A 25,067-nucleotide genomic window follows, 5' to 3' on the forward strand; every position below is an offset into this window, starting at 1 on the left:
TAATTACTATTTATAATTAGTAATTACTATTTACTACTATAGTTATCACGTGAGAACAGGGTAGATTGTCATCTCAAATATATTATCTTAATTACTAATATCTAACAACTGACAGAGACATCATGCATCACTTTTGTCCTTGTATGTCTACAAATTATATCCAATTATTTATTAATATCTTTTTCCTATTTACATTGAAATACAGTAACATATGAAATAAGCTGTTGAATGTAGCACTTTTGCTAAGCATAATTAATAATATTAATTATTATAATTATTGAACTGCAAACATTATATTAAGAAAGGTTTATTTTAAGTAAATCTGGTCAATTATTGAAATTATTTATCTTTATTTTCTCATATATTTAACCTACATAATTGATAATTTATAAAGTAATATTTATTTACAATATATTTTATGTAGAGATATTTTACCGACATAACTGACGACTTCTCGAATATGACTATTTGAGACCCCTATTATCTTTTTCGTGAAGGTCATTTGGATTTTTAATTAATTAAATAAATAAAAATTATAATAAACTAAGTTTTAGCATATACAACTATTTTCACGTCAACCTGTTTGTATAAATATCTGAAACCCTAAACTCATAATTATTAACATGAAAAGCAGAATCAATATTCCATGGAAAAGAATCAGATGATTTCAATCCAAAAACAAAACCAAGAAGAAGAAAAATGAAATGAAATTCAATCCAAAGCATTTGGACCAGCACAAGCTTTCAACACAGGACTCCACACCCATTGCACCATGAATTTTCTTCCTTTATTGCCATTCATATTGTACGTCTTCCCTCTCCGATCCCTCATAACTTGACCGATATACCCTCCGCCACCGCCAGTTCCGTACAATCCTTCACATAGATCTCCTATCTCGGTCGGTGCGGTCGGGTCCTCACCGGCGTACCACGCGTTCACGAGTGGATTGGTAGTTAGTTCGGCTAACTCGTGCGCGATCACACTGATCATTCCGTCCAAGCCGACGTCTCCGTTGGGCGGGACTAACGCTCCCGGACCTCCGCCGCCCATGTATCCGGGGACGGCGAAAGGGTAAGCGCATACCTCCGGGCATTGTTTCCCCGAGTTCCCGATCCATGCATAGGGCAGAGTGTGACCCACCATGGACGGGAACGTGAAGTAATGGAAGCCGCAAACGGCACGGCAAAAGTCCTGAACGGTGACGTCGTGGGACGTGAGGATTAGGTAGATTCCGTTACGGTGGTCGACGGGGAAAGGAGCGGCTCCAACGGCGGTGGAAATAACCTGTTGGACGGAGAGGCGCGTGAGGTGAGAACCGTGGGAGTAGGCCGAGTCGGAGTGTTCTTTAGCAATGACAACGGCTCGGGAAACATTGGCTCCGGTCTGGTCGGTGTATAGGGAGACAGTTTTCCACCAGTCGGAAACGGAAGGCGACGGCGGCGCGGCGGAAGGGGAAATGGAGTTAATGAAGTCTTTGATGATGAATTTTTGAGAAACAGACCATTTACCGTACCAAATAAGATAAATGTTGATCGGCGACGAGGAAAGGACCGGACCCATGTGGTACCGGATATCGACAATTTCCGATGAGCCTTCAAACTTTTTGGAAGAGGAGAGAGTTCTTGGTGGAAGCTTGGGGTTGAAAAGGTTAGCATCTTGAGTGTTTAAAGTTTGGTCCTTTACGGTGGCGGATAGTGAGGAAGCGGCGGAGGATGTGAGTATTAGAAAGGGAAAGAGAAGATGGTGGAGAGTCATTTTGTGCGGTGGCGGTGGCGGTGGAGGGAAATGAGGGGGATAATTGGGGTGTATATAAAGAGGGGAATGGACTGGAGACCGCTGCATGCTGCTACGTGTGGCCGCGCATTCTTTAACCTTTCTCTTTCAATCAACCCATCTACACCTTTTATTATAAATGATTTTCATTACATGCAAAAAGTAACTAAACGAGTTACTAAAAGTAAACAACTATTTCTAACCCTGTAACCCAACATATCTTGTATATTCTTAATCATTTCTATAGTATTAATTAGGGGAAACTACACATTTAGTACTTAAATTATCAATTTTAATTTGTTTTAGTACTTAAACTTTCAATTTTTTTGTAACCATACGTAAAATTTATATTTTGTTTTATTTTAGTACCATGTCGTTAAATTTTTAAAAAAAATGAAAATCTAGGTACCAAAACACGTTTAGTACCTAAATCATAATTAAGTTTTTGATTTTTTTGAAAAGTTATGTACTAAAACGGATCAAAATTGATAGTTTAGGTTAAGTTTTTAATAATGGGTACTAAAATGAAATAAATAGTAACTTTAGGTATAGTTTTAAAAAAATTAAAAGTTTAGATACTAAAACAAATCAAATTGATAGTTTATGTACTAAATATGTAATTTATCTTATTAATTACTGAAATTTTTTAATTCATCTTAAATTTAACATCATCTATTCAGATTATGGAGGGTAATATTTGGGTTCTGGCTATTGAAGGTGGTTCGTTTTTTTAAATTTAGACTAAAAATCATAGCTATTTAAATACAATTAAAGTCATTTGATTTATAAAGTTTAAAGGGGAAATAATTAATGAGAAAGAAGATCCCTTTTATTAACTTTGAATGAATAGTTATTTGTATATAATGAATTTTAGTGTGAGTGTCGAATATAAGGTAATGATAGTTATTTGTATGTTGGTAGGTTAATTAGATTTTATTACCAGATATCAAATCTAACTATTACTGATAGTGGTGGAACACAAGATGGACTAATGGAGGCCTTCTCCCAAATTTAAAAAAATTATGATTTAGACCCTTCAAATTTTTTAAAAAATAAATTGGTTCCTCCAATTTTTTTGAAAAGTCATATTAAACTTTAAAATTTTTATATGTTCTTAATTAAACCCCTCTCATAATTTTTAAAAATTGTCATTAAGTCTCAAAATTTCAAAAAATTCAGTTAGACCCTAGTTTTGGAGAGAAAAAATGTACACTAATCCCTTCAAAATTTTAATTCAAACCATTCAATTTTTTTAAGTCTTAAGTTGATCCCCAAACTCTATCACTAAGTTTTACCATTAATGAATCTTTTAGAAATCATATCGAAAGATTGTAATTGTCCGAAGGACGTAAAGTTTTAAAAAGTTGAGTATCTTCGGAGGTAAAGAGCTTTAGAGGTAGTAAGGAACTTCATAGACCTCAATGTTTGATAAAAAAATATATGGTAGTCGGGGTATAACTTTAGAAGGAAATATGAAGCAGGTATAATATAACTAAAAAGACTTAAAATATAAGATATCATATGTTCAGAATTTTTCTTAACAATTGACAAAACATACATATCTTATAGACGCAACTATTCGAACCTAAAATCTCTAGCAACAACAACACTCTATTTAGTTACCAAACTCATTTGATGAGTTAAATAGGAGACTTTTTCTAATTACTTTTAGCTGGCAATAAGAAAATGTATTAAACTATGGCAACAGGACTTTTCTTTTCACTGTAATAGAAAACATTGGCTTTATAATACAAATCTTGATCCAATTAACAAAGGCCGAAGAAAGTAAAGTCGAACGCTTTTGATGAAAATGAGAACATGGATGATTGATAATTTGGTTTAAATTTCATGACTATGGGTCTACTGATGGGTTTACAGCTTTGTTAATTTACAGTTTATGGCTTTAGGTCGACGATAGTTAATGAGTTTGATTTCACAGTTGAGCGAATAATAATGGGTCGGGAAAGACAACTTAGTTAAGGTCTGGAGAAGAAGAGTAAAAAGGAAAATATAAAATAAAAATGATTAAGAATCAAACTACATATTAGATATTATTCGGGTAATGATATACTTTTTTTAATAATGAATAATCAAAATTATAATATATTTAAATATAGAAAAAAAATTAAGAAGTGATAAAAAAATTTATACAAAAATAAAAATATGAAACTCAAGATACGAAGAAAAAAAATGAAATATTCCGTTAATAATAGCGACAAACATAAAAAGAATCCAATAATCTTTATAAAATTTCATTGTCGTTGTTGAATGAGATGTTTTATGAAGTGAAAAAATTGTAGTGAGAGAATTAAATTATCTGACAGACTGCTTCGATACACAATTCTGATTATATCGACAAATAATATTTTACCAAATATGGGATCTGACTATATGTACCAACAAATCAATCAAAAAATAAATATCATGATGATCTTTGTATGAGCACCAAAATGACCGCGAAGGTATGTGAAAAACATACCAAAAGTTACGAGAAATGTATGACAAAAATAGAGAAAAACGTGTTACAAGAACACATTCTTATTTAAAATTAAAAAAATTAAAGAAAAAAAATGACATAGTGTAAAAGAAATAAGAAAATTAATAATCATCTACATAATCCGATCTAACATTAAGATTGATATTGCCAGACGAAACAAAAAACAAAGGAAAAGAAAAAAATCATAAATATATTAAGAACAAACATAAATAAAAAAAATATTTACTTTAGGATTTAATCTTTGAATTGAATGTTAATATATTTTACTGAATTTTAACATATTGATTTTAAAACAATTACGAAATATAATGTTCATCATCTATTATAATAAAAAAGTAAAAAAACAGTTATATATATATAATTTAGACATTTATTCCATTACAAAACATTTTAAATTTGATAAAATAAATTTTTTTATTTTAAAAGATCGATTTGGTTTATCTTAAATCGGTTAAATTATGAGCAAGTTACCAATTATTTTATTTCATTTTATTTGAAATCTTGAAGGCAAATTGTCAGAGAGGAGGAGTATCGCATCGCATCGCGTTCTGCGAGAGAGAAGCTAACGAACACGTGAAGTTTAGAAATAGTTTTTCAGTAGGATAAGTCTTTTCACCAATGTGCTTTGTTCTTTCTCTCTGATTAGGGTTTTTCTTTCTACCAATATGCTTTGTTCCTTCCATGAAATTCCAATTACACCCAGATTTTCAAGGTATGTTTTTCACGTGTTTCTGCAATCTGGGTCTTTCATTATTTGTTTCAAATTGGTCCATGTTTTGTTCTCTTTATTTATTTTGCCTTCCTTCTGTTTGTTGATATTTCCCAATTAAACCCATTTCGTGCTTCTTCTTCTTTTTCTTTCGAAATGTTGGGTAATTTTCAACTGAAACTCAGCTCTCTGATCCCCTTTCATATGATGAGATCCGAGAGTATAATTTCTTCTTGTATTTGGACTGGGCTTGAATACTACATTTCTTGAACATGTTATTGCATTGTATCTTTTCTACCAATGTGTTTTTCGTTCTGGAATTTGTTAGTACTGTTTTTTTGGGGGGGGGGCAGTTCCTATATCTGGGTAGATATTTGATAAAATGGCTAACGTAATTTGAATTGATGTACCTTACAAGATATTGATTAAAATCGCAACCCCATTTCGATGGTGAAATATCATGGTGTCATGAAATTGCAAATGCTGGCCCATTAGTTGGATGTTTGACTTATGAAAAATCTCATCTTTACCTCTGATAAAATGGCTGGAGTTTACTTTTTCAAGCATATTGTCAGATCTGAATGTTTTTAATTTATTTATTTGCAATGTCTGTTAATGAGTTTCTTCTTTTGATCCTTTGGCACAGATATGAGTGATTAAACATTTGCCTCATTGCTTGCTAGTTTGAGCACTTCTCTTATTACATGTTAGTTGTGATCAGGGTGCATTTAAGGCTAGAGGCCAAAGTTTACTTCATGCTCATATTAGCCAATATTAGCATTATTGGCTTGTGCAAATACTGCAACTCTTAAATTGTATCTAAATCGGGATGCATTTTCTATCCCTTTTTCCATTTTCGGGTTCAATGTTTTAGATGAGATATGCTGGGGAAACTCTTTTCATGTTCATAGCAATCTTCTTTTATCGATATCTTTGGACCGTTTTAGATATCTTATTCATCCCTAAGAAGTCAGTGAATCATATTGGTAGAATCAAGCAATCACTAGAGGCCTCGACTTAAAATTTCAGTAACCAAGTAATTAAGCATGGATTCCTTTTTAACTGGTGTCTACTTAACATTTGGCTTAAGCAAGCTAACTTGATGGTACTTTTTGCTGCAATTTTAACATTTGTATTAAATTTTTTCTGTCCAGGCTTTGCAAATATATTGAAGGGAAGGGACGGTGAAGAAGAAACTGCCATCTTGTGATGAAATGCTTTGCTGATAATAGGGAGAAAGCCTAAGCTGTTAGATAGTCGGTTGTTTGAAGACAGTTAATGGAATAAAGATTCCTTCCTATTTAAGAGTAGATGTGAATCATGAAGTGGATGAAATTCCCAAAGCGATACTTAATTGTCATTTTAACCTTTGTCAGCACATGTGTATGTTACATAGAACGAGTTGGTTTCTCCATAGCATACACCGTTGCAGCAGATGCTGCTGGGATTAACCAATCAAGCAAAGGCACAATACTTTCCACGTTCTATTATGGTTATGCTTGTTCTCAGGTGCCTGGAGGATGGGCGGCTCAAAAGATCGGGGGAAGGAAGGTTCTTCTTCTCTCATTTGTATTATGGTCATCGACTTGTTTTTTGGTTCCACTAGATCCAAATAGAGTTACCATCTTGGTCGTTGCTCGCTTGCTTGTTGGTGTGGCACAAGGCTTCATCTTTCCTTCTATCCACACTGTCCTAGCACAGTGGGTTCCTCCACATGAGAGGTCAAGATCTGTTTCACTTACAACTTCCGGGATGTACCTAGGTGCGGCTATGGGAATGCTTGTCCTTCCGAGCCTTGTGAAGTTCAGAGGTCCCCAATCTGTATTTCTTGCAGAAGCAGCATTAGGTGTCATGTGGTCTTTCCTCTGGTTTAAGTATGCAACTGACCCCCCTCGATCCGAGCATCAGAAAGCCACTGCTGCTACTTTTGGTGAATCTATGTTACCTACCAAAGCAAGTCAGAAGATAAAAGTGGAGAATGGACCAACTACTGTCAGAACTTCCAAGATCCCGTGGAAGAGAATTTTAGTCAGCGGGCCAGTTTGGGCGATCGTGGTAAATAATTTCACATTCCACTATGCTCTTTATGTATTAATGAACTGGCTTCCGACATACTTCGAGCTGGGTCTCCAACTCAGTCTTCAGGAAATGGGTTTTGCGAAGATGATGCCCTATTTCAACATGTTCATATTCTCGAATATCGGCGGGGTTCTTGCTGACCACTTGATCACCAAAAGAATAATGTCTGTGACTAAAACTAGGAAGTTCTTGAACACTGTAGGATTTATAGTCTCTTCTCTTGCTCTGATGGCACTTCCGATTTTCAGAACATCTGGTGGAGCCGTTTTCTGTTCTTCCGTGGCTCTTGGTTTCTTGGCACTAGGGAGGGCTGGGTTTGCAGTGAATCATATGGACATTGCACCTAAATATGCAGGAATTGTAATGGGTGTCTCTAATACAGCCGGTACTCTAGCTGGGATCATTGGGGTCGATATGACTGGACAGCTTCTTGAAGCTGCTGAAGCCGAATATTCGGACCTTTCTAGTCCAGAAAGCTGGAGAGCAGTATTTTTCATTCCCGGATCGCTCTGCGTATTTAGTTCTTTCATATTCTTGCTATTCTCAACAGGGGAGAGGATATTCGACTGAAATAAGCCATGCACACTTCTATTTTTGACTTGGTATATTCATTTCATCGATCACTGCTATTGATGAGATCTCCGATGTTACGAAATCTAAACCCGACTTGGGACGAAGATATTTATTTTTAGAATACCATAGAAGGTCAAAAGCAATCAACACATAACAGTAGCTATTAGAAATTCATTTTTCGATTGTTGACATGAAAGGATCGTGTGCTCATTTCTTTTTTCCAACATTGAGCTTAGCCGGTTGACTCTCACTTTAAATTTGATTATTGTTATGCATATGAGAGAACTCAAGCCTAGCAAATCTTTTGAACTATATTTGTCATTGTTTGATACCACTACTATGAATGCAGTGGGAACATCTTGCTTCTGATAATTAAGATTGTCTATGATGTTCGTAAATTCAATTTGATGTATAGTTGTGGAGATCCCGGTGGATAAGCAGTGGTGGCGGCTGCTAGAGGCGGCCATGGTGGTTCTTCAAATATGCTTCTAATAGGTACATTTATTGGGCAACTGTTATACATGGCTATGCTCATCGGATACAGGTATGTTTTCCTATGTATTTCGAGGATTATATCTCATACGCATTTAGATTTCGTACACGAACATTTCAAGAATAATGAAAAATATAACAAATAGCAAATCATGAAGTACTTTTAAATTCTTTTTCTACATAAATCAAACTACCTACTTGCCAATAAAATGAAGAAACAGAGATAAATTCGAACATCCGTCGTCAAAACTTCCAAAATATCCATAAAATATTTAACCGTACTCAGTTGTTCTTGACAGCTGAAGCTTGCTTTGCACCAACGGAGAAGAACTCTGTAATGACTTCGAGGGGCATGCCTTTGGTTTCAGGCACTTTTAAGAACACAAACACCCACGATATAACACATACGACTGCATACATACCGAAGACACCGGCTAAACCAACCGATTTGAGCAGTACTGGGAGTGAATACGTGATGATGATGTCGCAAATCCAGAATGTAAGGGCGCATATTGCGATGCACAGCCCACGAACCCGCGTCGGGAAGATCTCGGCACAGAGAATGTTTGGGATTGGACCGAATCCCATGACCGAACCTGCAACAATGATTTGCCGATGAGAATGGTTCAAATAACAACGCGGTCGACCACCATAATATAAGAATATTCAGGCCAAGAGAAAGGTATACGAATAAAGAAACCCGAAAACGGAACAGAACTTACCTTCTACCAGCAACATCCATAAGCCGCATAGCAACTGCAATACTCGGAAGCATCAACAAGGTCGTAATGCCACTGATAAGCAGAGATGCAGAAGACGAACTGATGCCCAAGTTCGAAAGAAGAACTCCGACTCCTGCCTGCTCGAGAATTTGGGGAGTGTAGTATAGCACTCCATTTATACCTGAAAACTGCATTTAAAAGGAAAGAATAAAGAACGACCCTCAATAAGCAAATAAGGCCTGGTAAACAGTTTTGCAATAGTACTATCCGTGTATACGATTACACATGAATGTGTGATTGACAAAAGAGAGATGATTATGGTTAGGTTCTCTACATTACCTGCTGAAGTAATTGAATTCCGACCCCTACTGCTAAAGCGTGCTTGACTCCTGGTTCAAAGAGATCCTTCCAACTTGGTCCCTTAGCAGTTTCCACCGGATGAACCATAGCCGGTCCAACTGGATGCTGCTTCATAAGCTCGGTGGAATAGAGAGCCGGCTGACTCACCAAGGCAGAAGCTTGGACGTACTGACTGTCTGCAGGGGATTCAGCACCGGGGAGAGAAACCAGTGATCCACGCATCGATCCTGGTACACCCTCTTGGTGCAAATAAATTCTTTTAAATCCTCCTTGCTTTTTTCCATCCGGACCTTCTTTTTCGGACAACTGCCATGCGATCTGCCAACCACCACCGATACCCATGCTACCAACATGTTCTCCAGTAGTTGATTGCATTAGACTACCGTGCCTTAAGCTTGTAAGGCTTCCATGGCCAGCTGGAACTATGTCCTTGTCCAAACTGGTTGTTTGCCGGGAGATCAAAGGACTATGCAAGTTGTCATCAGAATCAGCACCGCCACCATCGGATTGGTAGTCCTCGCCGTCTCTGGGAACAATGTCATCATCCCACTCTTCGTTTCTAGCTTGATTACCTCCAACGCTAAACATGCTACCAAAGTGCGGAAAAAGCGCGCTGTGCATGCTTCCTGTTTCCGGGAGCTTCTCATGGACACTTCCAAAGAGGGTAACAAGCGGATCCACAAGACCACTTCTCTGAGAAGCTAAGCTTCCATGCCGAGAAACAAGACCTAGAGTACTCTGTCCAGTGACGGGTCTGGCCACCCATGAAAGACCTTGTTCGGGTCCATATAACTTGATTTGATCTTTATCAGCAGAGATATCTTGGTCTTCGATGTCCTCGTTGGCCGGACCAATTATGTACTCCTCTATCGATGTTTCACCTCCAACACCAAGTCCCTCAACTAGCAAAGCCATCTCACCTGTTCATTTCAAATAATATCGGAATCATTCGCAAAATGCATCATTATTCACCATATTGCCAGCCCATGGCAGGAAGTAATTGCAATTCATGCATTAGTTACTAAGAAAGAGTGGTTGCGGATGACTAACCAGCAACATCTTCCCGGCCGCGTAGTCTCTGCAAAACTTTTTTCGCCTCTCTCATTCGCCCTTTACTTACTAGCCATCTTGGTGACTCAGGCAAGAAGAAAACAGTTGATGCAAAATATACAAGAGACGGAATAGAAAGAACTCCAAGCATCATTCTCCAATTCGGTAAGTCCGTTAACAACATTCCAAAAACCATGCAATACGAGAAAAACATTCCAAAAGAACCAGTAAACTGTGGAAGGGTATTCAACAATCCCCTTATTTCAGGTGGTGCCATCTCGGATATGTAAACAGGGACCAAAGTTACAGCTAAACCAACCCCAAAGCCATCCAAAAGCCTCGCCAAAAGCAAGATATAAACATTAGGAGACCATAACATTACAAGACCACTAAGACAGTAAAGAACGGACGAGATTATTAGCATCGGGCGGCGGCCTAGCCAGTCCGATATTCCTCCCGAGCATGTAGTAATGCATGTGGCTCCGATAAGAGACATGGCTACAATAAGGCCTTCTATGGTCGGTTCGCTTTCCAATTTAAACTCTCTCTTTATGTATAAAACAGCGCCTGCAACGTGAATCACAAAGAGGATAACTAGTTAATCGATCGAAAGATAGAAAAAAGAAATGATTTACATTGAAGTATGTTAATCATTTTAAGGATGAAAAACTCGTCAACTCGAATTTACCATGGATCTTTGACATATAAAAGCTATCATCTTAGTCCAAAAAGACTGCATTTTCGGTGTTGAACTGCATATACACAGCAATTAAAGAAACCGAAGACGATAACTAATTTATCAATATAAAGAGATGGCAAAACACCCTTTACATTGAAGTAGGGAAGAACTGTATATACTAATCATCAAGTAAAGAAAATCCCCCCATCAATTCAATTAGATCATCAACTCGAATTCACCATAGATATTCGACACATGAAAGCTATCATCTTAGTTCAGAAGACCGAATTTTCGATGTCGAACTGCATATGTATAGCAGTTCATAAAAGCCAAAGCTGATAACTAATTAATCAAATGCAAAGAGATGACAAAACACCCTTTCACATTGAAGTGGAGAAGAACTGTATATACTAATAATTGAGGAAAGAAAAACCCCATCAATCCAATTAGATCAACTCAATTTCACCATATATCTTTAACAAATGAAAAGCTATCATTTTAGTCCAAAAGACTTTTTTTCGATGTCGAAAACACGAACTAGACTCGAATTACCTGCAATTGTAGCATTATCCCATCCTTGCAACAAGTTACCAATAGCTGCTGCAACAGCTACAAGCACAGCTCCACTCATTTTTCTCCACCAAAGAATCCCAAATCCTCACTCAACAGTGACACAGACACTTAACTAAGTACCCTGAAAGTTCAACAAAGAAAACCCAGAACATGGGGGTCGAAAATTAGTTGAAACCAGATCACAATCACCATGAAAAAGAAAAAATTGGTTTGTCCATGTACTAAAAGAGAGAAAACCCAAGATGGAAAACAAACAAAAGTTACAAGAAAATCAAAGTTAGTAAAAGAAACCCAGATTTCTAAGTTGAATATAAAACCAAAAAAAGAAGAAGACGAAGCTAACTTTACCTAGGGCTAGGGAAGTGAAGAAAAGTCAGATATGGCAGAAAGCAGCTGATAAAAGACTTTCAAGAATCCTCAGATGTACAAAGAGCCATAGCAGACTGTCATCACCTTTGGAATCAAAAAAAAAAAAACTGGAACTTGGTGATTGGGGTGATGAGGTTTTGTTTATTTTATTCAATTCATGGGGTTATTTTATTATAATTAACTAGTGGGGAAAAAAAGCTGATAATCTAGTCAACAACGGAGAGCCAGAGAGAGAGAAGACAGATGAAAAAGAGGTTATTTTGCCCTTTGGAAGGGTGCCACCTGCCTCCTTTTTTTTAAACAACAACAACAACAATAAAAAAACTCAATTCTCATATGCAATAGAGTAAGGAGAGGTAGAGTAGTAGGCTGCCCCCAACGCCAGGTTGAGAGTAGCTTCCGTGAAAGACCTTCGGCAGTCAGAAAATTAAAAATATAGATAAAGTGCAATGCATGTATAAATAAATACATAAATACAGAGTTGAACAGTATTCATATGCAGACATTAATATCAATTCATATGTTTGTTGGGCAGTAATCCCTGCAAATAAATCCATACGAAAAAATCTCTGCATATAGACAGAAACGTAAGACCCGACTAAATTTAAAAGTGAAGAGAATGTTACCAAAGTCAACGGAAAGCAAGCTCAGTTCTAACCGTTCATCAAATACCAATAACAGAAAACGTATAAAAAGTAGAAGTTACCCACACTACTCGACTACCCTAGTTTTGAGTCTCCATACTATCAGAGGTCATGTCCTCGGTAAGGGCTAAATCCATCAAATCAGATCTCAAGCAGTCTTCCCACTTCCGCCTTGGTCGTCCTCGCCTTCTGACACCGTCGACTGTAATCGACTCTACCTTCTGACCGCATCCGACGGTAGTCGCCTAAGGACATGCCCAACCACCGTAGTCTTCCCTCCCTCAATTTTCGGAAACAGGCACCACCCCCCCAAGGACATCCTAATAGCAGAGTTTGTTGTCCTATCCCACAAAGTCCTACCGCATGTCCATCGAAGTATTCTCATTTCTGCGGCCTCTATCCTTACATGATCCTTCTTGGTTGCCCAACATTCTGATCCATACAGCAGTGCTGGTCTTATTGTCATTCTATAAAATTTTCCCTTAAGTTTTAGAGGCACATTCTTGTCACACAAAACTCAGTAGCGGCCCTCCACTTTAGCCATCCCGCCTTTATACGGTGTGTAACGTCATCCCCCATCTTTATGTATCATAGACCCTAGGTACTTGAAACAATCCTTTGGGGAGAGAAACGTGTTCTTCTATGCATACTTCTACATCTTCATCGTTTTGGTCCCCACTGAAGTTTGAACATAAATACTGTCTTTTCAATATTGATCCTTAGACTTTTTCTTCCAAAGCAGTCTTCCAGGTAGCCAGTCTACTATTCAACTCAGATTTGTTTCAGCAACTAAGACAATGTCGTCAGCGAAAAGCATACACCATGGTACACCGTCAAGTGTCGCACAATAGATGCGTCCATAATCAAGGCGAAGATGTAAGGGCTAAGAGCTGACCCCTGGTGGAGTCTGATTTCCACTGGGAATGCCTCGGTGTCGCCAACTGTAGTTCTGACGTGTGTAGATCTACAATGCTATCACGAATCGCCTGGATATAAGCAGTTGGGATCCGTCCGTTTCCAAAGTCTTCCAGATCGTATCTCGGGGAACGCTATCATAAGCCTCTCAAGGTCAAGGAATGCCATGTGAAGATCTCTAGACTTTTCCATATATTCTCCATAAGTCGTCGAAGTAGATGAATCGCCTCCGTGGTAGACCTGCCTGGCATAAAGCCAAATTGATTTTCCGAAACCTAGTAACTTGTCTCAACCTAACCTCTATCACCCTTCCCATAGCTTCATGGTATGACTGAGTAGTTTATACTATATTACCACAACGTTGGGGATCTCCTTTATTCTTATAGATGGTATCACTGTGGACTCTCTCCTCCTCTGGGCAGTCTCTAAAATAATATTAAAGATGTTGGTCAACTTAACTCCTCTCCTAGGGCCAACCACACAGTGATAGGAATTGATCAGTACCGACAACTTTGTCCCTTCCCATCTCTAAGAGCCATTTGACTTCCCAAAACCCAATCCTACTTGAGGGCAGTCATTGGCCGTAGTATGATGCGGCTGACCCATCAACGGTACTATCTCTACAGGGAGAGGCACCGTCATTAAATAAGCCAAAGAAGTAACTACCCCAAACCATCTTAATATCATGATCTTTCGCTAAAACACCATTGTTGTCCTTAATAAACCTAATGCTACCTAGATCCTTTTCTTATTCTCCCTAGATTTTGCAAGCCTAAATATATGCCGTTTTGTCCATCCTTGGTGCTAATCTCTTGTACATTTCCTCGTATGCCTTATCCTTTGCTTTAGCCATCGTTTGCTTCCCGCTTTGCCTCCTTGTATCTTTGTTTAGCTCTCGACCTTTCTTCGTCGTCATTGCATTGTAGAAACTCCTTGAAGCAAGTTTGTTTTGTCTTCACCTTAGTTTGGACTTCGTCGTTCCACCACCACGATTCTTTATGTTCTTTGGCCTTTCCTGTCGACAACCCCAGGGTGTTTTTGCCCATCTCTCTGATGGAATTTGCCATATTTTTTCATAACAAATCTGCATTATTTGAGTTTGTAGTTCCAAAACCTGTATTAGACAAAACCTTACTCCTAAAGTCATCAGCTGTCGCTCCATGTAACTTCTTCCAAAGGATCCTAGGTTTACCCAGTTTAGCCATCCTATGAGTGCTCCGCCTGTGCGGTACGCGAAACACCAAAACCAATAATTTGTGTTGCGATGCGCATGCCTCTTCAGGGGACACCTCACAGTCAATGCAAGCCCATCGATCCCGATTTCGAACCAGGATATAGTCGATTTGGGTACAATGTCCCCCGCTATGAAACGTAATCAAGTTCGCATCTCTCTTATTAAATAAGGAGTTAGTGACCACAAATCGTATGCAGTAGCAAATTCAAGCAACGTACGTCCCTCATCGTTCCTGCTACCATAACCGAAACCCCCATGAACACCGTCAAACCCGTCGATTGCACTACCTATATGGCCATTGAAGTCTCCCCCTATGAAAACTCTTTGTCCTCCGAAATGCTCCTAAGTACTCATCTAAACTGATCCCAGAAGCAACGTTTCTCCCCCTCCCCTAGGCAACGTGTGGGGGCGTACACTAAAAGGACATTCACCATTCCTCTTCTATAATAACTCATTCACCACTTCCTCTTCTATAATAACCTTAATCATCATGATCCTATCCCGTTATCTACAAACTTCAACTACATTTTCCTTGAGCCTAGAGGATACCAAGATACCCACCCCATTTCTAGCTTTATCTACGCCTGAATACCACAACTTATACCTATTACACTCTATGGCGCGAGCCCCTTTCCACCTAGTCTCCTGAAAACATGCAAAATCTATTTTCCTATTATTAAGTACGTCGGTCAGCTCTAGCAGCCTAGCATTTAATGTGCCTACATTCAACGAGCAAACTCTAAGTCTAGTCTCCTTGTCACCACTATATCGAGCCCTCCCCCTATACGCCCCATGGGCTCTAAAAGACGGACATGACCTCAAGTAATCATCTATAGTCGAAGCTATGAGAAACTATGAAAAATGAAACCAAAGAAGACAGAAGATGCACCAGAAAACACTAGAGAATTGAGGGGTACTAAAAAGCCTAGTTGGTTACTAAGTACGATTTTAATTTATTACTAGTAAGTTTATTAACAATTATAAGATAAATTGTGTAATTAGGTTAATAATAATAATAAGTAAGTTTATTAACAATTATAAGGTTCAAACAAAGATCGACTGGAATAAAATATACGGGGGAAACAATATTAAAAGTACCTGATTCGTGGGTGATTTGAGCTTAAAAGAGAGAGCAAGAGAGAGAGAGAGAGAGGTCTAAGAGTTTACTTTTCAAGTCTGGGTAATATCTTAAAAATCCAGAGACAGTTCTCAAGAGTAATGAACGAATCAAAAACAACTGGATCACCTAATTAACACATAAATATCACTGATCCATTCAAAATAGACCAAAATAAAAAGTCTTAAATCTCTACAAAACAAATTTAAACTACGAAGGCAAGCCGATCTAAAAGATTCACATACAACGGACAGATTTAGTAAGAGAAAGCGAGGAAAGAATATACTCAGACAAAAATAAAATAAAAGTAAACAATAAACCCCAAAAAAGAGAGATCTTTTAGCTAGAAGCTGAAGAACACAAGTAGATCAACCACTTGTTTAACAGTGACTGTAATATGGGTGTTAAAGGGGTCGATGGTTCTCGGTCGAGCACAGGGAAAATAGGGAGAGATCAGAAAAACTGTAAAATTACACAATAACCCAGCAAACAAGTCGAGATTATAAACAAAGAAAACGCAAACGGAAGAACCTGTTGAAGCTGGTTGTGGATTTGAGAGTAGGACGATAGGAGCTAACGTTCATAAATCTGACAGAGTCAATAAAGCACCCAAAATTCACACCACTCGAAGCTCCTTAATCCCCTGGTCCCGATTTTAAGACCCGAAATCACAAATAATACCCCGATTTGTGTAGATCTATGGATCGTGAAAATGACCAAGAAATTAAAAAAGAAGGAAAGGCCTGCTGAGAGTGAGATTCTTTTTCTTTCAATGAATATAAAAACTATTTCTGGTCAATATCAACAATTTCTCTGCTGTTACACCAGCAAACAAGTCGAGATTCTACTGTTTGCCTCCTTTTTGTAACCTCTACTTAATTTGCACGTATAGGGTTGCACTTTATGTCTGTCACACATCGCTCTTCTTCTCACAAATTAAAAGTGTTAGTGGGAATAACACTTCATCTAATTATATTTAAATAATTATTTTAGAGTTATGATTTATTTATATAATATAATTTTTTTAATTATATATAAATTTAAAGTTGTTGAATTAGTGAAAATAAATAGTTTGATTTATTTTTTTATGTGTGAATAATTTTTCATTTCTTATTAATAATTTCAACTGTTTATTTTTACTTATCTAACGATATTAAATTTTTATAAGTTTTATATTATGTAATAAGATATTATCTCATTGTTCTAATTATTAAATTTTTAAATATATATTATTAAAAATTTGTAATAATTTATCAGACAAATGAGAGGATCAGACTCATTTGATCAAACTTAGTAATCAAGCAAGTCAGATAATTAGTGAATTGTGTGATAAATTTTGTGACGACTCTAATTAGTTTATTGACAGTGTTGCCAGAGACGGATGCACAGAGGGCTAATTTGACATTATCTTTAAAAAGTAAATTTTAAAAGTGTTGTAGGGAATAGCTTTTAAAAGTGTATTTTAAAACTATAATTTAAAATTTAATTGTTTGATATTATTATCCAAAAGTATTTTTAATAAGATAAAATGTTCATTTTAGATATTATATTGTAAATTTAAAATATATTAATTTAAATTTATTAATATTTTAATATGTAAAAATATCAAATTAAGTTATAAAAAATATAAATGAAAAATATAATTATAAAAAAATATAAAATAAATTTAAAAGCTTTTTTCCTAGACAAAACGTAATTAGTATATAATTAATACATAATATTTAAAAAAAATTTGGGCAAAGGAGTGGAGCCCATGCATTACAGTAATGGTAAAAGCATAACTTTACTTCTAAAACGAAAATTTGAACTCCAAAAAGTTAGAAAATCAAGTTTTTGTGGTTAGTTTAAAATCATAATTCTCAAAGCACTTTTACCTTTAAATTTTACCCCGTTTGGTAATGATTTTGATTTTAAACCCGACTTTTAGACCAAAAGTGTATTTAGACAATATTATCAAATGAACCTTAAGATTTCGTCGTTTGAGAATGCTTCTCCAAACGAACTTTTTCAATGAGCTTTTTTCAATACAAAAATATCGCTTTTTCAATTTTTTAATTTGAGTCCATGAATTCGTTTAAAACGTGAATTTTTTACTTAAAAATATATGTTTAGGATTGATTTTGTGTTTCAAATGAATTTTTGAACCAAAAGAACTTCCCTAAGCATTCTCAAACGCCCCTGTCCTTTATAGGAGCAAATGGATTATCCTTATTTTGAAAAAAAATAAGTTTATTTAGTGTGTTAAAGGAAGGAGAAAAAAATTTATACTTTATTTTTTTTAAAATGTGTAATAAAATTTTACATATAATTTATGGATCCGTCGCTATACTATGTACTTTTTTTCCTTTCACCCAGTTACATAATGTCCGTAACATCAAGAGTATACAATATATAAGATTTTTTTTTAGATAAAGAGATTACCTAAACTCACGACAAACATTTCTTTATGAATCAAATTAGTACTATTTTTAGTTCATTATTAAAAAAATAAGAATAATTTTAATATTATAAATTATTAATGCAAAATGATTATTTTTATTATAGTTAAAATATAACATTGTAATAAAAATAATTAAAAATTATTGAAACAATAATTATTATGTCCCAATATGTTGGGCCATGTTTGATAGGTTCAAATGAAATTGTTTATAATTAAACTTAAATAAAAATTTAAAAATTCAACTTGATTTGATTCTAATTGAATTTTTTTAAATTAAGTTCAAGTTATAAAATAAGATTCGTCAACTTGAAATTTTTTGACTCAACTCGATGAAACGCTACTCTAATTACAAGATAGTATATGTTAATAATTTTTCTTTATAATTTATAATGCACATAGACATAATTACTCGAATCTAAAATTAGATTGTCACTTCTTAGACTTTCATGAATTATCATGTTGAAAACATATCAAATTTAGAATATTTTAATCGACTTGCACTATTATTTCAACAACAAACATAATTTGGTACAAATTCGAATATAGAATTGTAATTAGGGATGAGCATAAGACCCGAATCGACATGTTCCGACCCGATCAGGTCAGCTTATTTTTAAAAAAATCGGGTTCGGGTTCAGCTTGGGTTGTTTTTTTTACTGTGATGTTTGGGTCAGGTCGAGTTCGGGTTTAGGGTGAAAATACCTGACCCGACCCGAAAAGAATATATAATTTTACCTTAAATATTTAGGAATAATTACAATAATACCCCTATATATACTATTTTTTCCAATTAAGTCATTGTTTTATTGAATAAAAATAATTTTTTTATTATTTTGGGTCGGGTTTTTAAATTATATATCAGGTCGGGTTCGGGTTGTGTGAAAACCTTTTTTGGTCGGGTCGGGTCTCGGGTGGAGGACTCCTTGTTCTAGGGTCGGGTGGACCAAAAACCCGACCCATGCCCATCCCTACTTGTGATCATCAAGTTCAAGATTTAATTATAAATATGATGATTGTAACACACATAACCCGTATAATTATACATATATAGATTATAGATGTCACCTGCATTTTTTAAAACCATTTTCACTTCAAAAGTGATTTAAAATTTGTTTTCTTTAAAATGGTAAATGATATTATAAAAATAGCATATCATATGAATTATGATTCTTTATAAAAAAAATTTAAGGCAAAAGATGTATTTATGAACAATACTGTGAACAGTAATATGAACAATGAACAGTGTGTCGATGCATTGCTACAGTAACATGAACAGTGTACCGATGCACAAAAACTTCGAATTTAAAATGTGTATCGATGCACTGCTACAATACTATTACAGTAACAGCTACAGTAATTTCAACAAAATATATAAAACTCATAAAATTACTATTTTATTTCCAAATTTGTTCAACAAAGCAAATAGAACATTAATAATTATATGTTACTAATAAAGTCAATATTACATCTTAGGATGTCTTACTGATATTGAAATATACTCCTCGATGCTTGATGTCGTTATGAATTCTTTACTCTACCACTGGCTTTTTAACTATCTGTGCAAATCATCACACGCTAAGTATATATTTAGTGAGACAATTAAAACAATAAACAGTGCAATACAATTCAAGCATGAATTTTAATGTCAAAATCAAAATGCCATAAAATCATGTTATTTGCATATCCAATATTTTACCATGATAAAAATAATATAAAATTTTGTATCAATATATTTACCATTTATCCCATAAGCTCTTAAGCTTATTTTACCAATATACTTACTATTTATTCCATAAGCTCGTAAGCTTATTTTACCAATATACTTGCCATTATTCCATAAGCTCGTAAGCTTATTTGCATGCTTATCATTTATTAAGCAATAAACCATAACCCAAAATATAATTGTATGAGGAACCCGATATAGGAGTCAAATGTTGCACCGAAGTGCTGAGGTCGAGCTTTGCTCACCTAATAATGCACCGTAGTACTGAGGTCGGGCTTTACCCACATGGTACACCGTAGTGTTTTGTACCGTGCCTTCGTTAGACACTTTGAGGCCTGCATTATGTGCCTTCTCTAGACATTCTAGTGCTACCTAATATGCAGATGCTAGACTCTATGGCATGCCATTAATACCACTAATCCTCAATAAGATACTTGGGCATATAGTCAATTTTATTTGATCCATCCATGGCAAAATATATTATCATAATTTAACAATGGGACAGTTCTGCTGAAAACATTTTGATGTTTCGATATAGCAAACTAAGTATAAATTAATTTTAAGATTATGAATGATTTTCTAAAGAATATTCTATACAATTATTCGAATATTCAAATTGTTACTCCAAGTCTTTCAAATGTCATTTTTAATCCTTACTCAAAATGTAAAATTAAGTTTCAATCTTAAAATAATCTCAAAACAATTTTACAAATTATTTTGAACCTTTTCAAAGCCAAAAATAACAGTTTGTCCAGAGGGAACCGATTCCCCCCCAAGAGGGTACCGATTCCCCCTGAATGGTTTAGCTCTGAGAAATAACAGATTACTCGAAGGGAACCAATTCCCCCCAGGGGGTACCGATTCCCACTGTATAACAGTCAAAATATTTGAATTTTACACTAAGGAAATTGATTCCCTATGAGGGGTACCGATTCCCCCACGCTCCAAGCAGTTTTATTAATTATTTTCACACTTAAACGGCTCCATTGACTCCACTAATCATCCCCGATGTTCAGAATCAATTGAAGGAGTATTTAAACAAGCTTAGAAGCCATTGATCAACAATAAGAAACAACAATCAACAAGAATCAAGAGAGAATCAAAGAGAAAGCATCAAACCTCATGTTTGAGCATTTTCAAGCCTATTTCATTCAATATTCATTTTTGCTTTCAAGAACACTTATTGTGCTCAATTGTATTATTCTTGAGTGTTCTTTCTTTGTTCTAGAATTGTGCAAACATCTTGCCTTGTGAGGATTTTCTTGTAAGTTTGCAAAATTTGTATTATTCTCTTTGGGAGAGAGTGTTCTCAAGAATTTGGGGAATAATTCTTGAGGGATTTGTAAGGTTACTCTTTGTCCTAAAAAGAAAGACAAATTATTGAATTTGTGGAAAATCCTTAGTGTGGATAGCTAAGGTAGTGGACGTAGACTTTGGTTGAGAAAGTCGAACCACTCTAAATTGTTGTGCAAATATTTTCAATTTTCTGCAAAAGCTTCCACCGAAACTTTTTTATTGCCATTTCACCCCCTCTTGGCCTATTTCATCGATCGATTAACTCAACAATTGGTATCAGAGCCTCACACATTTGAAGGTTTAATCGCCTCTTGAGTTGATTCGGGAAGAGTTACATCGATATTCAAGTCATCAATGGCCGACGCTTTAAACTCCGACTTCATTCTCGATTCAATGCCCGTCACCAAGCCTCATTTCTTCAATGGAGCTAACTATGCTTATTGGAAGAATAGAATGATGTATTTCATTCAAGCAAGTGACATGGGAGCATGGAATGTCATAGAAGATGGATACATCAAACCCTCCACTCATCCGAGATTGTGGAGTGAATGAGAGAAAGAATGTTCCAGCTCAACTCCAAAGCCATCTATGTCATTTTTTATGCTCTTGGACAAGATGAATACGGGAGAGTTTCGTATTGTACAACTGCCAAGGAGATATGGGACAAACTACAAGTCACTCATGAAGGCATAAACGAGGTAAAAAAATCTAAAATTAGTCTTCTAACTCATAGCTATGAAAATTTCAGGATGAAACCAGATGAAGAAGTTAAAGCTATGACGGATAGATTCTCCATGATTATCAATAGTCTCAAATCATATGGAGAAATTATTCTAAATGACAAGCTTGTAAGGAAGTTAGTCTACTCTCTTCCAAAAGTTTGGCAATCAAAGAAGACGACGATCATCGAGGATAAGAACTTAAAATCTTTGACCATCGATGAGCTTATTAGCTCTCTCCTCACACATGAAATGATGCTTAAAGAAGAGAAATACCTTGAGAAAAGAGACGAGTCAAAGAAGGAGACGGAGGAGAAGAAGAAAAAGGTGGGAGTTGCTCTCAAATCAACAAAAGATGAGAGTGATTCGAATGAAGATGATGATGACAAGGAAATGTCATTGTTTTCCAAACGGTTCACAAAAATGATGAGGCCAAACCGAGGAAGAAAGTTCAAACGAAATAAAGGCTTCAAGAATGAACCAAAAGAGAAGGACCCGATCATTTTCTATGAATGCAAAAAACCGGGGCATGTCAAATATGATTGCCCACAATTGAAGAGAAAGGGTCAATCAAAGATTAAGCACAAAGCTCACGTGGCTACAAGGAGCAATGAAGAAGGTTCCGATGAAGAGGAACAAGAAGTAGCAAACTTGTGCTTGATGGCATTCGGGGAAGATTCTAAGGTAACCTCTAACTCATTTGATTTAGATGATTTATCTTATGATGAGTTATTAGAGGAATATAATGGGTTGGCTTCGGATTATGAGAAATTGTTTTTAAATTTAAAAATGATATTTAGAAATTGAAAAATGAAAGTAATCTCATATCCAAGACCAACAATGATCTTGAAAGTAAAATAAAAAATTTGCAAATCAAACTAGAAGATTTTGAAAAAAAAATTCTGACTTGCATAATTTACTTTCAAAGGTCAATGATGAACATCAAAAAGAAAATTGATGATTTTAAAGCTTCTTTTGATAAAGTTGGAACAAAACGTTTCGAAAATAGAGAAAATTCAAAATCTAACTTTGTTAGAAAAAGTTTTAAAAACTATAATCATAGAGGTCCCCGAAGAACCTCTAATGGAAAAATAATTAGAAGTATATGGGTTCCTAAAGAACTCATTACTACTAAAGATAAGGATATCCTACACAAATGGATACCTAAGGGGACTAGAATTTTGGAGACTAATGAATATGGACCCAAAAGAATTTGGGTACCAAAAATCAAAAATTAATATATGTTTGTAGGAAATGAGCATTGCTACAAGGCACGTGAAACAAATTCAAATTCATGGTACCTTGATAGATGATGCTTAAGTCACATGACCGGAGACAAGAGCCGGTTCATAGAGCTTAACGCCAAAAATGGAGGAGAAGTTACTTTTGGTGATAATTCAAAAGGTCACATTGAAAGTATATGTACAATAGGTAATACCTCTTCCATACAAATTAAAAATGTTTTATATGTGAATGGATTAAAGCATAATCTCTTGAGTATTAGTCAATTATGCGACAAGGAATTCAATTTCATGTTTGAAACTAATGGTTGTAAAGTCATTGACATTGCAACTAATCAGATTATGATTGTTGGTCATAGATATGACAAGGGAAACATATATATGGTGTATTTAGACTCTATAGATATGAGTAATTTATGCCTAATTGCTAAGGATGAGCATGATAGTTGGTTATGGCATAGGAGACTAGGACATGCTAGTATGAGTGTTTTGCAACGATTGATTCAAGGAGATTTAGTTCGAGGGTTGGCTAAGATTAAATTTGATAATGAAAAAATATGTGATGCTTGTGCTAAAGGAAAACAAAAGCGAGTTTCTTTTAAATCCATTAATGACATATCAACTAGTAGAGTATTACAATTGATCCATATAGATCTTTTTGGGCCAACTAGGACTATTAGCTTGGGTGGAAAACAATATGCATTTGTATTGGTATATGACTATTCTAGATATACTTGGGTTCTATTCTTAAGTACTAAAGATGAAGAATTAGAAAAATTCATCACGTTTCAAAAGTAATCCAAAATGAAAAATGTTACTCTATAACTAGTGTTAGGAGTGATCATGTAACCGAATTTGAAAATCTTGGATTTACTGAATTTTGTAATTCTAATGGTATTAACCATAATTTTTCAGCACCTAGAACCCTCAACAAAATGGAGTTGTTGAGAGGAAAAATCGAACTTTAGAAGAAATGGTTAGAACCATGCTTTGTGAAAATAATTTACCAAAATTGTTTTGGGCAGAAGCCACAAATACCACTTGTTATGTTATTAATCGAGTAATGATTAGGCCTATTTTGAAGAAAACTCCATATGAACTTTTTAAAAATAAAAAGCCTAACATTAGCTATTTTCATCCTTTTGGATGTAAATGTTTTATTTTAAACAACGGTAAAGACAATCTTGGCAAATTTGATGCTAAAAGTGATGAAGGAATTTTTCTGGGTTATTCCTTAAATTCTAAAGCTTATCGAGTATTTAATAAAATAAATTTAATTGTAGAAGAGTCTATACATGTTGTTTTCGATGATAATCTCCTTCCGAGGAAGGATTCTTGTGTTGATGATGGTGTAAGTATTATACAAGCAAATGACGTTAGAAATGACGTTGGAGAACCATCATCAAAGAAGAAACAAAAGATGAGGAAATTCATTATCCCCTCGAGAATCCAACCATTGAATAAAGGGAAGTATATTACCCAAGAGAGTACAACTATGTCAAGGATGGTGAGATTATAGGTGATCCATCCAAAGGGGTAACAACTCGATCTTCTCTTAGAAATATTTGTAATTATGTTGCATTTATCTCATGTATAGAGCCTAAGAATATTCAAGAAGCATTAAATGATGAACATTGGATTATGGATATGCAAGAAGAGTTAAATCAATTTGAGAGAAGTAAAGTATGGACATTAGTTGAAAGGCCTAGTAATAAGTCTACTGTAGGTACTAGATGGGTATTTAGGAATAAGTTTGATAAAAGTGGTAATATAGTGAGAAACAAGGCTATACTCAAGAAGAATGCATAAACTATGAAGAAACATATGCTCCCGTAGCTAGGATGGAAGCAATTAGAATGTTA

The 25,067-nt window shown here is 35.4% G+C and overlaps 3 protein-coding genes across 3 annotated transcripts; 1 reads left to right on the forward strand and 2 right to left on the reverse strand.

Annotated features, from left to right (window-relative positions):
• Nucleotides 1-593: 593 nt before the first annotated feature.
• LOC120151133 (protein EXORDIUM-like 5) lies at nucleotides 594-1,857 on the reverse strand. The gene has a single exon (XM_039163682.1). The coding sequence runs from the start codon at nucleotides 1,840-1,842 to the stop codon at nucleotides 712-714; it is 1,131 nt and encodes a 376-aa protein (XP_039019613.1). The 5' UTR covers nucleotides 1,843-1,857; the 3' UTR covers nucleotides 594-711.
• Nucleotides 1,858-4,762: 2,905 nt separating this feature from the next.
• On the forward strand, nucleotides 4,763-7,978 carry LOC120150831 (probable anion transporter 5). The gene is made up of 2 exons (XM_039163448.1): nucleotides 4,763-4,982; nucleotides 6,134-7,978. The coding sequence occupies exon 2, from the start codon at nucleotides 6,300-6,302 to the stop codon at nucleotides 7,626-7,628; it is 1,329 nt and encodes a 442-aa protein (XP_039019379.1). The 5' UTR covers nucleotides 4,763-4,982; nucleotides 6,134-6,299; the 3' UTR covers nucleotides 7,629-7,978.
• Nucleotides 7,979-8,821: 843 nt separating this feature from the next.
• On the reverse strand, nucleotides 8,822-12,044 carry LOC120151109 (monosaccharide-sensing protein 2-like). Its single transcript, XM_039163651.1, has 5 exons — nucleotides 11,856-12,044; nucleotides 11,487-11,628; nucleotides 10,256-10,822; nucleotides 9,185-10,125; nucleotides 8,822-9,033 (listed from the first exon to the last, which is right to left on the reverse strand). Exons 2-5 carry the CDS (start codon nucleotides 11,563-11,565, stop codon nucleotides 8,842-8,844), a joined length of 1,779 nt encoding a protein of 592 aa, XP_039019582.1. The 5' UTR covers nucleotides 11,566-11,628; nucleotides 11,856-12,044; the 3' UTR covers nucleotides 8,822-8,841.
• Nucleotides 12,045-25,067: the final 13,023 nt, after the last annotated feature.

Source organism: Hibiscus syriacus, unplaced genomic scaffold (genome assembly GCF_006381635.1).
Source record: "Hibiscus syriacus cultivar Baekdansim isolate YM2019G1 unplaced genomic scaffold, ASM638163v2 tig00111027_pilon, whole genome shotgun sequence".
NCBI lineage: Eukaryota > Viridiplantae > Streptophyta > Magnoliopsida > Malvales > Malvaceae > Hibiscus > Hibiscus syriacus.